We start from the raw sequence: 15718 nt of genomic DNA, 5'->3' as shown, positions 1-15718 counted from the left end.
GATTAATTCTCTTGCCCAGCTCGTTGCTGTGCTGTGCACACAACCTGGAGCCGTCTGTGTTGATCTCTGCACACTTCTTAACTGGACTCTCAACATTGTTTTTTTCCAAAACTTTTTAACCGTTATAAATTCAGGGACTGAACAAGAACATTCTGAACCCATGCCATGAACCTCTCTCTCCACCCCCACCCCCCCACACCCCCACTCTCTCTCTCTCTCTCTTTTTCTCTGTTCACGCTGCATGAATTACTGAGCAATTTGCAGGATCAGGGAGAGTTGGACACAGCCTGCTTCAGATTCTAACGGCTCGGGCTCAGCGGGTTCTAAGCACCGCATTCTGCCTCTTCAGCAAATGCCTTTCGCATCGCAGAGGAAGCTCAACTTAGTTTAGAACAATGCTTGCTCTAATCCCGGCTCGCCTGACCGTTTGTGGATGCCCCACGGAGAATTTATCAGTTTCTGTATGTAAGTAGCTTAATGCTGCATTACAGGCACAGCGCTGACTCCTTGGGGGGCTGTTTTAACACATGGTTAGTGAATAAATACTACCAGGGCTGTTTTTTTTACCATCAGTGCTTTACCAAGCTTAACTACTTCCACCTTTATCCAGAAATCTGCAGCTTGAAGACTCTCCTACACTGGGCTCCTCTCTTCGCCCGGCTCCACTGTCTCCCAGACTCCAAGCGCACTGGTTTCATGACCTTAACCTACAAATCCCTCCATGGCACTGTAAACTCTTCCAATCTCGTTCTTCCCCTTCACTCCTCCAACTCAGGATTATTCTCCATCCCCTCCAGTCAATGACCAAACAATTAGCCACTACTTCCCGCTCTCTGGAGCTCTCTCCCCAAATCCCTTTGCCTTGCGTCCCCTCTCTCTCTCTCTCTCTCCCTGCCTTCGAAAGCCTCCTTATAAGATGTTCTCTCTGACGGTTGCTTTTGGTCAAACTCCTCATATTTTGGAGGCTATTAGAGAGAGAGCGAAACAGCCTGAGACGTTCTCCTGACTCAAAACAGCAATGGTATCCAAATCTCACCCAGTGAATATTTGGTGCTTTCACACCCAACTTGGAGGGATTCTTCCCACCCGGCTCCTGCTAACTTTGTCCTTGAGGATGGGCTACTCCCTGCTCAATAGGCATTGGGAAGCTGGAGGAGTCTCTTCCATTCATGCAGCTGACTGAGGACATCTACCTGGGGAAAAAAAAGGCTACTACAGCAACACAGTAATTTACTGTACATTAAACCTTACAGAAATTGGGAGCATACATTTGATATGGCGTAGGCAAAGCACGAGTTATGGCAAACTAATAAATAATAAGGAATTCAACGGGACTTGGACTTAGGCTTAAGACCATGAGAAATTTGGGGTTTCTGAATCTTTCACCGCTAGAAGCTTAAATCGCGGAATTGAAATGGTCCTCTCGTATTAGAGGGTCGCGAAAGGTACTGAGTATCGTTGCAAATAAATCCATGCTGCTCTTTCTCCTTTCAGAGTTGTAAATACACAGACGAAAAATGGTGCCACACCCCTGTATTTGGCCTGTCAGGAGGGTCACCTGGAGGTTGTCCAGGCCCTGGTGAAGGAATGCGGAGCGAACTCCCAGATTCGAGCCAACGATGGGATGACTGCCCTTCACTCTGCGGCACAAATGGGGCACAACATGGTCATCGTGTGGCTGGTAAGGCTTTCAGGGAGCAGATGGCCTTACCCGAGCTCGACGTTGCTCAATTTGCCGTGTGTTCTGTTTGGGTCAGGGCTCAGGCTGAGAAACCACCCTGTCAATACCCAGTCAATCCACTGTACGGTATATTCCCTGAAGCGCTTTGAGACATCTCGAAGACGTGATAAGGCGCAATATCAAATGAAAGGATTATTATTATTATTATTATGATTATCATTATGTTAGTGTTTGCCTGTCGCTCCTCTATCCAGGTGAGCTTCACAGCTATTAGCCTTTCGGACCAGGATGACGAAGGGGCCACAGCTATGCACTTTGCTGCCAGTAGGGGGCATGCTAAGGTCCTCAGCTGGTTACTGCTGCACGGAGGTGAAATTGCCATAGACAACTGGGGCGGGTCACCCCTACACGACGCTGCTGAGAATGGGGAACTCGAGGTAGGTTCATCAATCTGGACATATTATCGACGTAACATGACCTACGGACAATTATGGATTGCTGGTACGCAGCATTAGGTGGGAATTGATTAACCGGGGAAGGCCAGTGAGCTCAGTGACGTGTTTCAGTATGCAGGATAATTTATCAGAGCTGCACAAGAAAAGCTCGAGCCATCTCATCACTTCCTCTCTCGAAGGAAATGAATTCCTAAAGCAACAAAAAAAACAACTCTTTGAATTAACAGAGGCGGGTGCTTTAAATTGAAATTACTCACCAGAGACGCCACTTCCCCTTTGGTTCGTTGTATTCTGCGTCGGTTGAGCTTAATGTATAGGTCCTGATTTTTTTCCCCACCCTTCCTTCCTTCCTTCCTGAGGCCAGCCTTGTTTTCCCACAGCAACAGGTGTCGACCGTGTAATTGGCCAGGGTTTGGTTACCCTGCGTTAGCCTGAAATCTCCGTAGGTTAAGCTATTAAATTAACACTTACATGCGCACGGTATCGTGTCAGTACAAGGACTAGCCATGTGATACCGTACTGATGTAGCATGAACTGGACAGTTGGTGACATAGCATGAATGACACGGTCGCAGCACTGACAGAGGAACCCCTTAAACCCTTCTCAACGGCTGTGTCCAAGAAGCCGGCCAGGCCCGACAATGGACGTCTCGTTGGACACGCTTGTGTCTTGACTCGCTGAGCGCTCCCAAGACGTTATGTGAAGGGCGCGCTATCTATAAATGCAAGTTGCTGTTGCTTTGCTCCCGTCGCGAAGCTTTGTCTGCTGCTGTGTTGACTTCAACAACAACACCAACAACAGCAGCAGATTACACTTATCTAGCACCATTCACGTCAGGAAGACATCCCAAGGCCCTGGACAGTCAGGGATCGGCAGTTCACGTCCACGCCACGTTGGTTGCTACAGAAAAAAAAGAGCAGAGAGTTGCCCCTGGTGTCCTGGCTAACAATTCCCCCACTGGTGACAGCTCAATCACCTCGTGGCTCTTTGGAGGACCTCACAATGGCTGCTGCAATTGCCTGCAACACTCCTAGCGATCACGGCCAAATTGCAAAGGGGGCCTTGAGGCTTTTCGACAGCAGTGTAGCTCGGTCCTTTCTCGTTTATGCCTCGCTCTTCTCTCACCTTCTCGCAGTGTTGCCAGATCTTGGTGGTCAATGGGGTTGACCTGGGTGTCCGTGACCTTGACGGCTACACAGCGGCTGACCTTGCTGAATACAATGGACACAGCCAATGTGCGAAGTACCTGAGGACCGTGGAGAACATGGTAAGAGAACCACTCGGCTGGTGCTGGGGTCACGGGTAAAATCCAGCACATCGGGGAAATAGCCAAGGTGACAGCCTTCTTCTAGCCCCGGCAGTGAAGTGTTAACTGCCGTGGCTTTACGGAACGACAAAGCCTAATTATTTTGCCTTGTAGCCCTGAGGGAGCCTTCTCTTTTCAGAGAAGTGGGGTTGTTTGTGTCGCTCTCGACCACACGTGGAATCTCTCACTCCACATTGGTCTCACAAGCGACTCCGTTCTGTAGAGGCAGCTCGATTAGAGCTCTCTGTAGGAAGATGCTGGTTATCTCTGAAGAGATAGCAATAGACCCGTTCAAGGTAAGATCTCTCCACCTCACCAAAGAGCTTTCGGACAGTATATCTCAAAGCTGTGGCTGGTTGCTGAGTGTCATCGCCCACAAAGTATACAGTCAGTTCACTTTACAGTACATTCTGTGAAGCGCTTTGAGACGTCTCAAAGACTTGATAAGGCGCTGCATCAAATGCAATGATTATTATTAAAATTATTCTCGGAAGCAACAGGGTTAGTGGAGACACCTCTACAGTACAATATCCAAGTCCAGTAATTCTGCGCTAAAATTATACTATTTATTCCAACTAGTTACTCAATTCTTGAATACATTGTCTTATTGAGTTCCGCTTTTGAACTGCAAGGAAGACAGACGTAACAAGGGCTTATTATCAAACAGCTTTAATATTAATAAGCGTAAACCTAGTATCAAAAATAAATAAATAGCTAAATAACAATAATAATTTGGTCACTCAATTCACGACTGTTTGTGGGACTCTGTCTGTGCGCAATTGGCTGCCGTGTTCCGCCCACAAAATATACAGTCAGTTCACTTTACAGTATATTCTGTGAAGCGCTTTGAGACGTCTCGACAACACGATATGGCGCTATATTAAGTGCAAGGATTATTGTTATATTATTATTTATTATAACTGTGAATTTTCCACAATTCAGGAGGGGAGAAAATTGTGCGCGCTTGTGTGTGTGTGTGTGTGCGTGTGTGTGAGGAAGCAAGAATAGAATTGATTGACCCGGATCTCGTGCTGTGTTTCAGAGCGTGGAACATCGGGTCTTATCCCGGGATCCCTCGGCGGATCTTGAGTACAAACAGCCGGATTCGGGCATGTCGTCGCCCAACACCACGATGTCCTTACAGCAGCAGGCTCGCTACGACATCAGGTCACCCTCCAGCACGCTTTCCAACTACGAATCCTGTAACTCGAGCCAGTCGAGCACCGGAGAGAAGAGGAACAGCCAGCACGCACAGGGCCCAGGTACGTCGCCACACGCCAACAGCTGTCGTTGCTCCTTCGTTGGCCGCCATGTTTCGCCCACACAACACAGCACTTTGCAGTGTATCCCGTGAAGCGCTTTGAGACGTCTCGACGCGCTGTATCAAATGCAAGGATCATTATTATGTTATATAACAGCAACAACAACTTGCATTTGTATTACTGCCTTCATGTGTGGCAGTGTTGTCGGAGCCCCGAGCGGCAGAGCCTGACTCCGAGCCAGTGGGGGAGGGAGGAGGCTGGAGTGTCAGTCCTGGACTTTGAGATCAATCAGCATTCGCTAACAATTGGGGCAAAAGCAGTGAATTTTCCAGCTAACTCCAGAGACAATTCAGTCACGTAAAAGTAATGCGTCTGACAGCTATAAGTGCTGCCGAGCTCTCGGCGCTCTGGGACGCTACCCTGGGTGAGGAGCGCTATATAAATGCAAGTTGTTGCTGTGGTTGTTGCCGCTGGGCTGCTGTGGGCAGCGCCTCCTCGATTCGTGAAAGCAACAGATTTGCGGTCGTTTGAAATGCTGCTCGGCAGGTGACGAGATGAGGCCGTTGGAGACTGCTTTTCTTCTGGTCCTGCTCGCCATCTGCCACCGCCACCACAGTGCTGGGGGGAGGTCCATGCATGCTGGAGTGCGGAGCTCAGTTCGTGGTGTTGGAGGGCCATCTAGTGGTGCATTACACTCCGCCTGATCACTTCTCCCCCCTCCCCAACCGAGTTGGAATAAATTCCCTTTTTAAAAAGAAGGTGGGGGGGGGGGGGAAAAACACCCTAGAGAGGTGGTCAGTAACAAAAACAAATTCATTTGACATCGGGGTAGGGATTTGTCCTTCCGTTCAATTGTTTTCTGCCTCGTGTCTGATGAAAAGTCCCTTGTTTCCGTAGGCGTCAACGAGACAGCTATCTCGGACATGCAGGAGTACATGGACATGTTGAACCCAGAGACGGGACCTAGGAGGCATAAAGCAGAGAACACGCCTCCTCCGCCGGCCCCCAGTTTCCCCCCACCTCTGCCCCCGACACCAGTGAACTCTGAGCCCCCCCCTCCGCCCGGCTATCCAGCGCCAAACCCCCCCGAGGTCCAGCCTTCCGGAGAGATGTACATGCAGGTCAAAAGCAACCTCCGACGTGTAGATAATGATGTCTCAAAAAGATACGAGGTGAGGAGTGTAAAAGTGGGGGTGGGAGGAAGTGGGGGTGGTGGAGGAGGAGGGAGGGATGAAGGGGAGGGGGCGTTGTAAGGTACATTTGTTGCCGTGGCAACTGGAAATCAAGCCGTATACTTGTGTACGACAAACAACAACAACAACAACTTGCATTTAGACAGCGCCCCTCACGCAGGGCGGTGTCCCAGAGCGCTAGGTATCTGAAAGCGCAGAGGGCCAGGCCAGCGTCACTGGGAGTTGGTTCAAATGACTCTGGCTCAGATCAGGTGCAGAGGAGCAAGGGCAGAAGCGCCGGCAAAGTGGCTCAGTGCCGGCACAGGTAACAGTCAGCCAGGTGAGCAGGCGCTCGGCGCCAGGCGACCCCCCCACACGCCGCCATTGGCCGGTGTTTGTTATTTTGCAGTGAAGCTATTTGTGACGGGACGCAGTGCCCTCTGGCACCGTGAATAAACCCTCGATTGAGCTGTCAGGCAGAGCACGGAACCAGGTCACAACTGCCCCGCTCGCTGAACGTTTCATTACTGATCACCGAGCAGCTATGAAAACCCACTTTGTTCAGTCAGCGTCCAGCTAGTGCTAATGACTAGGTTCATGTGAGAGCAGAACTCATATTCTTTAATAATCTCCTGGGAATTTAGATTGCTTCCAACTCCCCATTCATTAAACGGCCTCATGTTAGCTTGCCTAACGTTATTAATTCCGCGCCCGTCCCCGTTGGATGGGAACGGTTCGTTCGTCAAACGATCGCTTTGGCTTCCAGGGAGCTGGAAGAGATGAGCACGAACTTTCACAGAGATAAGCGGTAAAAGAGAGAGGAGGGGAGAGGAGGGTTTCTTTCCTCCGTTCTCCTCTCCTCCAACTCTGATCTATTTTTCCCTCCTCCATTCTTCCTCTCGCTTCAGCTCCACTTTCCGTATCTCTCTGTCTCGGCCAAAACGTCAGCCTGGCTCGGTCCCTCTCGCCTCTGAGTCAGAAGGTTGTGGGTTCAAGCTCCGACAGTGTTGGGATTTGAACTTTGAAGTCAGGGGTCTAGGCCGATACTCCGGTGATCCTGATTCTAATCCGCTTCAAGGCTTGGTGCTGAAAACGTCAAAGGCCATACGGCATTCGATGGGTTAAACCCGAGGTGCCTCGACCTTTTGGAGCCCGAGAATAAAATGATAGGAAGAGGGCACAAAGCGTGCAATGTGATATGTGTGCATTCTGCCAATGCCATTGTTCCCTCCTCTTCCCCACCTCATTCTCCTGAAGGGGAGCTGACTCACGCTCAGGTGCTGAGGTCCCAATGAACCCAAGTTAATGCAACATCTGCCTCGCTGCTGAGCTGACTGACGGTCACTGAGTGGGCTGACAAGTGCAGGTCTGACACAGCGCGAGTCAATAGACTCAGCAGGTTCAGAGGAGGCCAGGAGAACAGGCGAGGGGAATGAATTTGAGACTCTGCCATGCAATCGAACTTACTTAACCTGTGCAAAGCCAAATTGGCGTTCAGTGTAGAAAGTGCATCGTACTCAAGGCAAACCTGCTGGGAGCTAATTTGCTCTATTTCTACAAAGATTTCCGAATAAGAAGTGTGTAGCGGTCACATTCTGCAAACAGCGATGGTCCTTATTATAACAATAATCCTTGCAGTTTGACGTATAACAAGAACAACTTGCGCCCCTCGCACGGGATAGCGTCCCAGAGCGCTTGAGATACAGCGCTTTAACACGTCAAAATACCACAAGAAATTTTCTGCAAAGTGTACCAATTGTAGAAGAATATGACAGCCAATATGCATCTGGCAATGTCCAGCAAACAACCATTAAATGAACAACCAATTTTATTGTGGGGTCACAGTTGGAGACTGGGAGAAACTCCCTTCCCTTTTCGAATACGCTCATGGGATCTTTAACTTCCAATTGAACTTGACCAAACCTGATTCCGAGATGAGAGTGGTACCAACTGAGACAGACTTAACACCTTCCAGTACGAATTCCTGATTCACTTTATTGTTCCTTTTATCGCATTCAGAATTTGGCAAATCCTTAAATACGTTTTTTAATTTCGAAAACGATTTTCTCCCTAATTCTGCTTTAAAGAAACCAGCATCGAAGTTCAGGCTGAGTTCAATATTTTCCAAATTGCAGATGCTCGGAAAATCCAAGGAAATAAACCACGATCGGGCATTTTATGTTCAATCCATTAAGAGTTAGAAGTAAGTTAGAATCAACAGCAGCACTGTATGGAATTGGTGCATTGCGGTCGTGGAATTAATTGGTGCTAATTGTAAGCAGAACAATCCCATCAAGACGTGTTATTAATAGGCAATTTGCACATTAGAAGATGCAAAATAATAATAAAAAAAATCTCCTTGCTCACGGATACACCAATTAGCAGAATTATCTGCTTGGAGGTAATGTTTTTCCAGATTGTTCCTTTGTGTAATTATCTGATTTCTTCTAAGTGGCATTTTCCCTTGTGATTTTGACCATCGGCCACAAACACGTTACCAGCTAATTAAAAATTAAAGCTGTCTCCTTTAAGTATTTGGTGACAATTCATTAATTGGGTAAAAGATACTTGCGGGGGAGATCAATAGAAGGATAAAGTTTTGTGTAAAACTAGGAGGGAAAGAGATGCAGAGAGAGAGAGAGAGAGTGAAAGACAGCGAGAGAGAGAAAGAGTGATTTTAAAAGGAATAAATGAATGCAGAGACATACAACAGCAGTGTCTAAACATCCATAACCAAGTGCTGAACAATAATCTGTTGCATTCATGGTGTCTGGTGTCAGCCTGGCTCAGTCGATTGGGTTCTTGCCGCTGGGTCAAAAGGCTATGGATTCCAGTATCGTGCTGGTGGGGACTTTCCACTCACAGTGCTGTGTGCATAAATGTAAAAAAACAGTCACTACACATGGCAACAATCATTGTTAGCCGCTTCAGCATTATCATTGCCATAAAAATCAAAAATCCGTGAGACAATGTTACGCTTTAGAAATTCCCAATCACGTGTTTTTCGGGGTAATTATGTTTAATTATGATTATTATAATACAATAATAATCCTTGCATTTGATACACCGTCTTATCACGTCTTCGAGACATCTCAAAGCGCTTCACAGAAGATGAGATGACGCGAAAAGAATCCATAACTTATTGATATCCGTCCAAACATATGAATCGTTTATTTTCTACGGTATTTGCGACTGGCCTGTGACTCTGATGCATTGTTGTGCCTCGAATTTACTTGGGAGGGATAACCTGACGGACATTCCTTCTTCAGTACCAGAGACACAGAGAGAGCGAGAGAAAGAGAGCGAGTGGAGAAAGAGAGAGAGAGAGAGAAAGCCAACAGAGTGAAGGGATTGGGCAGTATATATGAATGATGTCACTGATATTTCAGCTGATAGGTTTGCATTATTCATTAAGGGTCAGAGTAACAGTAGACGGTAGCTAGAGTGCAACTAGTGTGTCAGGTATCGCTTGTGGGGTAATGAGTGATCTTTAAAATTACTGTACTTGACTGTGGTGGGAGTTGGAACCGGGCTCTCCTTATGCAAACTCCGGTAAGTCAAACACTTCAATCCTTGAAGCCCGTTGTGATCCGGACGGCTTTGTTGGTCCCCCGGTATTTTTGTGCCGTCGCTGTTGACCGTCGTTTCTCCGTGTTAATTCTAATCAGAATTAGCGAAGCAGAGTTTCAAAGCTGGGGAACCTCCTTCCGTTTCGAAGTCTCGGCGCTTGTGTTTCGTTGGAGTGTGTGCAACGGTTTTCGCTCTGACCTGACCCCTGGCTTAAGCCGGGCGGTACATTCTACGTAGCAAATTCTTACGTTCTTCAAGTTGGATTTCTGTACCAAACTGGATTGAAAATTCGCAGGTGATGTGGTTCAGTTTTAAGCTTCTCCAGCAACGTGCAGGAGAAGCATCTGAGAGAGTACAAAGTGGGACAAAGATGCTTCTGTCAAACTTTGTACAAGAAACTGTTGCAGTGATCAGAAGCTCTTAACACACACAGACACATGCAGAGACACACACACATAGACACACACATAGACACACACACATAGACACACACACACATAGACACACACAGACACAAACACACAGACACACACATAGACACACACACACACAGACACACACACACATAGGCACACACAATAGGTACACACACATATAGACACACACACACTGTAAATCTCTATTTCACATTTCAGCCTCTCGCCCTTGACTGTTTCTCTGATTAATTGGGTTGAATCCTTGTCCAGAACTGCGTTTGTTTTCAACGAGAGCGTTTCATTCATCGATTGGCAAAACTGCTGTCACTGAAACACGAAACTGGAAGCGAGACAGAGCGTGTGTTTCTTTATGCAAACACATAGCTGGGGATTCCTGTCAGTGAAGGACATATTGAAGTGTTTTTAATTTAAACTGGGCGGACGTGGAGTTAAAGACAATGGTCTGGACTTCAAAGAGCTGCCTCTCGGCAATAAACCGTGGGCATTTATCACTTGCCAGTTCTGAATGGATCATTGTTAATTTTTAATGGGCGTTTTTAACGGCTGATAAAAATGCCTTTTTAAAAAAAATCATCCCTTCCTTTGAGGTGTTTAAACAGACAGAAACATCTGCGGGCGTGAGCCCAATGGGCCTTTCTAAGGTCAAGCCCTCTGGGACGCTACCCTGCACGAGTGGAGCTGTATAAACGAGAGTTGTTGTTGTTGTTTAATTGCCCCCCCCCCCCCTCTTTGGCGTAGTTGAGAAAAGAGCAGAGCTTGACCTCCTGGCTATTTGTCAGCCTCGTTATCGTTGCTCTCAACGGCCTGTCTTGGAAAGAAAAAATTGAATTCTGATTCCACAAGAGGGTATCTTGGATAATAATCCTTGAGCTTGATCCAGCGGCCCATCACGTCGTTGAGACGTCTCAGTGCGCTTCACAGAGTATGCTGCAAAGTGGATTGACCGTGTACTTTGCGGGCGAAACGCGGCAACCAATTGCCCACAGCGTCATGATGCTGTACTAGTTGTGGGACCCAGGTTTGAGCATTTTGTTGCTCACCAGCGAAGTCAGACTCCCCCATGTCAGGGATAGTAAGGAACTACCAGGGAAACATCCCTGTGTTAAATCTCCCAATGCATCTCAGGAAGCCTCCTGCCCAAATTCCAGCCCAGGCAGCACCTTCGGACGTCCTCCTGAACGTGAAAGGCGCTACACAAATGTAATTTGTTGTTGTTGTTGTTGTTGTTGAGGCATGAGCAGGGCTGGCACTGGGCAGCCATGAGGATTTGGAGTTCAACTCACGGAAAGAAATCCACGTCTACCAACACAGCTTTTTTTGTCAATATATCTTACCAAATCCTAATCTTTTGTAATTCCCAATTTGAAAGTATTACCGCACAACAAACTGGCTATTACAGAGCTGGTGGAGGAGTGGGAGGGGGTGGGGGGTGGGGGGTGCTGCGCTGATTTCAATACTTAACCCTTCGAGCGCTGATTTCTCTAGGCACCCGCTCTTCAAGTGTCGAAAGAGGAAGATGGTGTCGTGAGTTTTGTTTCAATACAGTGGGGGAGGAGAGCGTGTGGAGGGAGAGTGGGTAGAACAGTCTGCTCGGGGAAAAGAGAGACAGAGAGCGAGAAGTTCAGAAGAATAACAAGCATTGACAAAAAACAGAAAGAGACAGGATAGATTGCTAGAGAAAGAGATAAAGTGTTTTCCTGCCGCTCTTAACAAGAACATATGAATTTCCCAATGCTCTGCTCTAGATCTCGATCGCAATGTTTCTGTACAGCTCCGGAAGGGAATGGGTTAAACATCTGGAAGGAGGAAGGTTTTGGGGAAAAGGCAGGCGAGCAGTAGTTAATGGCTTTCTTTTTTGGAGAAGCAGGCACGATGGACTGAATGGCCTCCTTTTATGTTGTAGATATTTACGATGCCATGTTTACTGTCTTAGCTCGATTGGTGTCCAGGGTACCTTGTTAACCAGTAATGGGGTGTATGTGCGCAGTGCAAGCTCACTCACGCTACAGTACCTTCCTCCTGCTTGCAGTGGACAACTGGGGGGGGGGGGGGTCATTATTTCAATCGTACCTGTCTGTCTCCTCTCAATTCTTCAGTCACCAAAACAGACAGAGGATGGTTAAAAGGTTAATGGGGGTGGGGGAGGTGTTGGTGGTAGAGAGTGGGTATTTAAAATGCAACAAAAAGTTATTTGTTTTTCTCGATTCAACGGGTCAGTGGGTTTAGTCTTAACCCAGGGTTAATGACTCCCGCTGGCTCTCCTCCAACCTCCATTGAGGGAACGTACAAGCCTGTGTACTGTTCTGTCTGGATGCTAATTGAGAAGACCATTAAATTCTTAACACTTGGTTTTGAAGGCACGGACTGAGCTGGCCAAAGGGAACATTGTCCCCTGACGAGCTCGTCAATTCAACTCACTACTCTAAACACTTCAATCAGATCATCCCTTATTAATAATAATAATAATAATCCTTACATTTGATACAGTGACTTTCATGTCAGGAAGATATCTCAAATCGCTAAACAGACTGGAATCATAGAATCTTACTACACAGGAGGGCATTTGGCCCATCGTAGGTGACCTCCTTGGTATTGATCAGCATTGGGTGTGGTCTTTGTGCGGTAGTTGATCTCAGCGGGGACAGCAACAGGGAGTGACACAGTGGGTTTGAGCGTTCCCCCACAAGGGAGAGGAACAAAAACACACAGATTCTGTAGACAGTGAGTCTGCCATATGCGCACACAACCAGCAGAGGGACCAGGATCAGGAGCCTAGCTGACTTGACCCTCGCTAACCCTGGGAAGGCTGAGATCGTAGCCTTAGACCAGCGAACTCAATATGGACCGGTATGGAGCCAGCAAGATCCTGGTCCATAAATTGTAGTTCTATCCATTCACACCATTGTGACTGTCCCTACAAGTCTAGTCTTTTGGCCAACATCAGCAGCGTAGGCCCAGTTCCTCACCCTCTTTCCGCTTCCAGTTCTGTCTCTCTCTCCTATTTTCTCCTTTCTCTCAAACCCTCTCTAAATTACTTATTAGGCAGGGCAGGGCTCTTGTCTAACTTAATAATTAACACTAAGTGCCTCTCTCGCCCCTCTACACTGACTCCTCTAGCCTCCTCTATCCCTCCGCTCCTAGTCTGGGTGCATGTCTTCACTCCTAGTCTCGATGTGCATCTTCGCTCCTAGTCTTCTAGTTTTGGCCCTCACCCCTGTTCCGCCATTCCTTCTCTACCACCCCCCCTCCCCTCCCCCCCGCTTCTCACCTATTCCCACCCCACAACACCCCTGCTGGCAAAAAACGCCCCACTGTGTATCCCAGCTGAGCCTACGTGACTTCACGGCAGAACTTTGGAGCTTACCGCCCACACACTGTCGTGTAATCGGCTTTTATTTATCACCAAGAGTTTCCCCCGGAGGCGTTTACGTTGCCTGTCAGTGTTCGGCAGCTGCCCCTTTGTGCCCACACGGGAACGGTTGTGTTTTTTTTGCAGTCATGGGTAATGGAGTGTGAAGAGCTGAACTCCTTTACTACCGGGGCTTGTCTCACCCATCTCTCCGTATTGCAGTGTTTTTTTCTTAACTTATCAAACCGCAGCCTAAATTTTTCTCCTGACTCCCTGTTTTCTCTCCACGAGGCATTTATGACCTCTTTTCTCCATCACTGATGAGGGGAGGAAGTGGAGGTTCTACAGTTGGCAACTACTACCCAACCCAAATGATCATTGCTGATGTGCGAGTGTTAATTCAACAGTGGGTGGAGGGGAGACATCACAGTCAACACTCATACCAACCTCACCTGAAGTCCTGAAATTTCTCATGCTCTTAGCCTGAACTTTAACGCTGTGTGTCTTATTTGTGGAGGGATGGAGGTGGGGTAGAGAATTTTTAAACTCAGTCTTAATGTGGGAGCTTTCGCTTGAAAGTAACTGTGGGAGAATCGGCTTCCAAGGCTGAATTTGAGAGATTTCCAAAACCCAACTCAGAAGTGTCACCATTATATCTCTCTCTCTAATCCAGGGATACTGAGGTCAATTATGTAACTCCCATTATTGCTTTATCTCCATCCAAACTGTCCGTCTCCATTGCCAAACCTGCACCCTTTACCTCCTTGGAGCATGTGAAAGAGGAAAGTTGGATGGAATGCGCACACATACACATGTTGTTTACCGCACTACCATATCAGGTGTTAGTCAGTGAATGCGGCTTGTATTGATGAGCTGTGTACAACTCTGGGGAACCTGCAATGATTTGGAAACTGGCAAACAAAACAGACATACGGCAAAAGACTGGAGCAAGAAGCAAGAGGCTCAAAATTCCTCCTGGTCCTAGCCTGTGCGACACATTCAGTCTCCACTTGTGAAGCCGCTTTCTCTTTACGAACAGTGGAAAAAACGGTTTCCAAGTCGAGACCGACTTTAAGACTTTGCCACGGTTGTGCGCCATCTTAAACTGTAGGAGAAGAGGGTCTTTCAGGCTAAGACGAGGTGGTATTTTCGGGCTTCAAAGGAGTGGGGCTGCTCCGTGCATGAAATCACGCAACCCTCCGTCAAGTTAGCTGAAAAATAATTGATTGCAACTGCGGATGTCAGTATAGGCCATTGTACAACCATCGTTTAGCTTCCAATCCGAGACATTTCTTGGCTGAGAAACAGCTCAGAGAACAGAAGTGGCCTGTTATTAAACCCCAGCGTTTTATCGGCTCACTGATCTTCAGTGTTACAAATGACTGTCTTGTTAGCTTCACTGTTATCGGTTTATCATGGCCCTCTTTCTCCCTCTTTACTCCTGCCCTCCTTTTCCCTTCGATGCACAGTTAAACCCTAATGAAATAAATCCAGATAGATTGCGGAGGGTAGACTCAAGTCGGAAGTCAAGGAGTTTCGACAAACAACCCAGTACAGGAGATTATTACAAGTGTCTTGGAAGCGACACAGTGGATATCAGTGAGATGGCACCGAATGAGGAGGTGAGTTTTATCTATATCTAGTGCAAAGAACAGCCCATTCATCCGAATGCCCAAGGCCTGAAATTCTACCTAGTCTCAGCCTTTAGGACAATTTTCCCCCGAAATCTAAGCGCGGAATTGTTACACGTTCTTACAAGTGTCTTCGTGCTTTCGCAATCCGGTTCTCTGTGAGAACCGTGAGGGGAGAAAAACGGCATCGCAGTTAAGACTGATTTTAAGGATTTTTCACAGTTCCGTTGAAGAGGAAGAGATTTACTCTGTTGACGTAGCATTTTACAAAATCCACAATTTGGTGAGTTGTTGAACAAAGTCTTTGCTTTGACGATGGGTTTTTCTGCAAGTTTCTTAAAAGAAGAATCCCCCCCCACCCCCACCCCTCACCACTCCCTAAAAGTGTTAACGTCAACTATTTGGCTCCTATTATCCCAAACACAATGAAATCAGTTGCGAAACAATAACAATGTGAATAAGGTTTCTTTCTTAAGTTAACATACACTTGGTTAATCCTTCAGTGATTGCAAGGCAAGTTTTGATTCTGAAAATCTTAATACGGGATTACTCCCCCATAATTATTTGAGGTTAGGGATTGGGCTGAAATAATATTTGGGGGCAAAAGACATGTTTAGGTGTAAAGCAGAAATTGTAAAGCATGCTGTGATAATTATCATTGGTGATAAGGGGACAATTTTCACCCCATTTTGCTTCAGATATCAGGATGAAAATTAAGTCAAGAGAGTGCCAAGTTCCAGTAAAATAGCAGATTGCAGCCCATTCTAATCTTTGATTAGCTCTTTCACTGTCCATATGTTTAGCAAAAGCTAACAGATGGTTTAAACCTCGCTCTAAAGAGGCTAAAAAAAAATC

At 47.1% G+C, this 15718-nt stretch overlaps 1 protein-coding gene across 1 annotated transcript in view; it reads left to right on the top strand.

Annotated features, from left to right (window-relative positions):
• espn (espin) overlaps window positions 1-15718 on the top strand; it is a 49662-nt gene that overhangs the window by 13340 nt on the left and 20604 nt on the right. The window contains exons 3-8 of the mRNA XM_007902167.2: window positions 1495-1681; window positions 1936-2118; window positions 3272-3403; window positions 4485-4704; window positions 5602-5876; window positions 14702-14854. Of these exons, the coding sequence (XP_007900358.1) occupies window positions 1495-1681; window positions 1936-2118; window positions 3272-3403; window positions 4485-4704; window positions 5602-5876; window positions 14702-14854 (1150 nt within the window). The remainder of the gene's footprint in view (window positions 1-1494; window positions 1682-1935; window positions 2119-3271; window positions 3404-4484; window positions 4705-5601; window positions 5877-14701; window positions 14855-15718) is intronic.

The sequence above is a fragment of the Callorhinchus milii genome, unplaced genomic scaffold, assembly GCF_018977255.1.
Source record: "Callorhinchus milii isolate IMCB2004 unplaced genomic scaffold, IMCB_Cmil_1.0 Scaffold24, whole genome shotgun sequence".
Taxonomy (NCBI): Eukaryota; Metazoa; Chordata; class Chondrichthyes; order Chimaeriformes; family Callorhinchidae; genus Callorhinchus; species Callorhinchus milii.
This window is presented reverse-complemented; position numbering and strand designations above follow the sequence as displayed.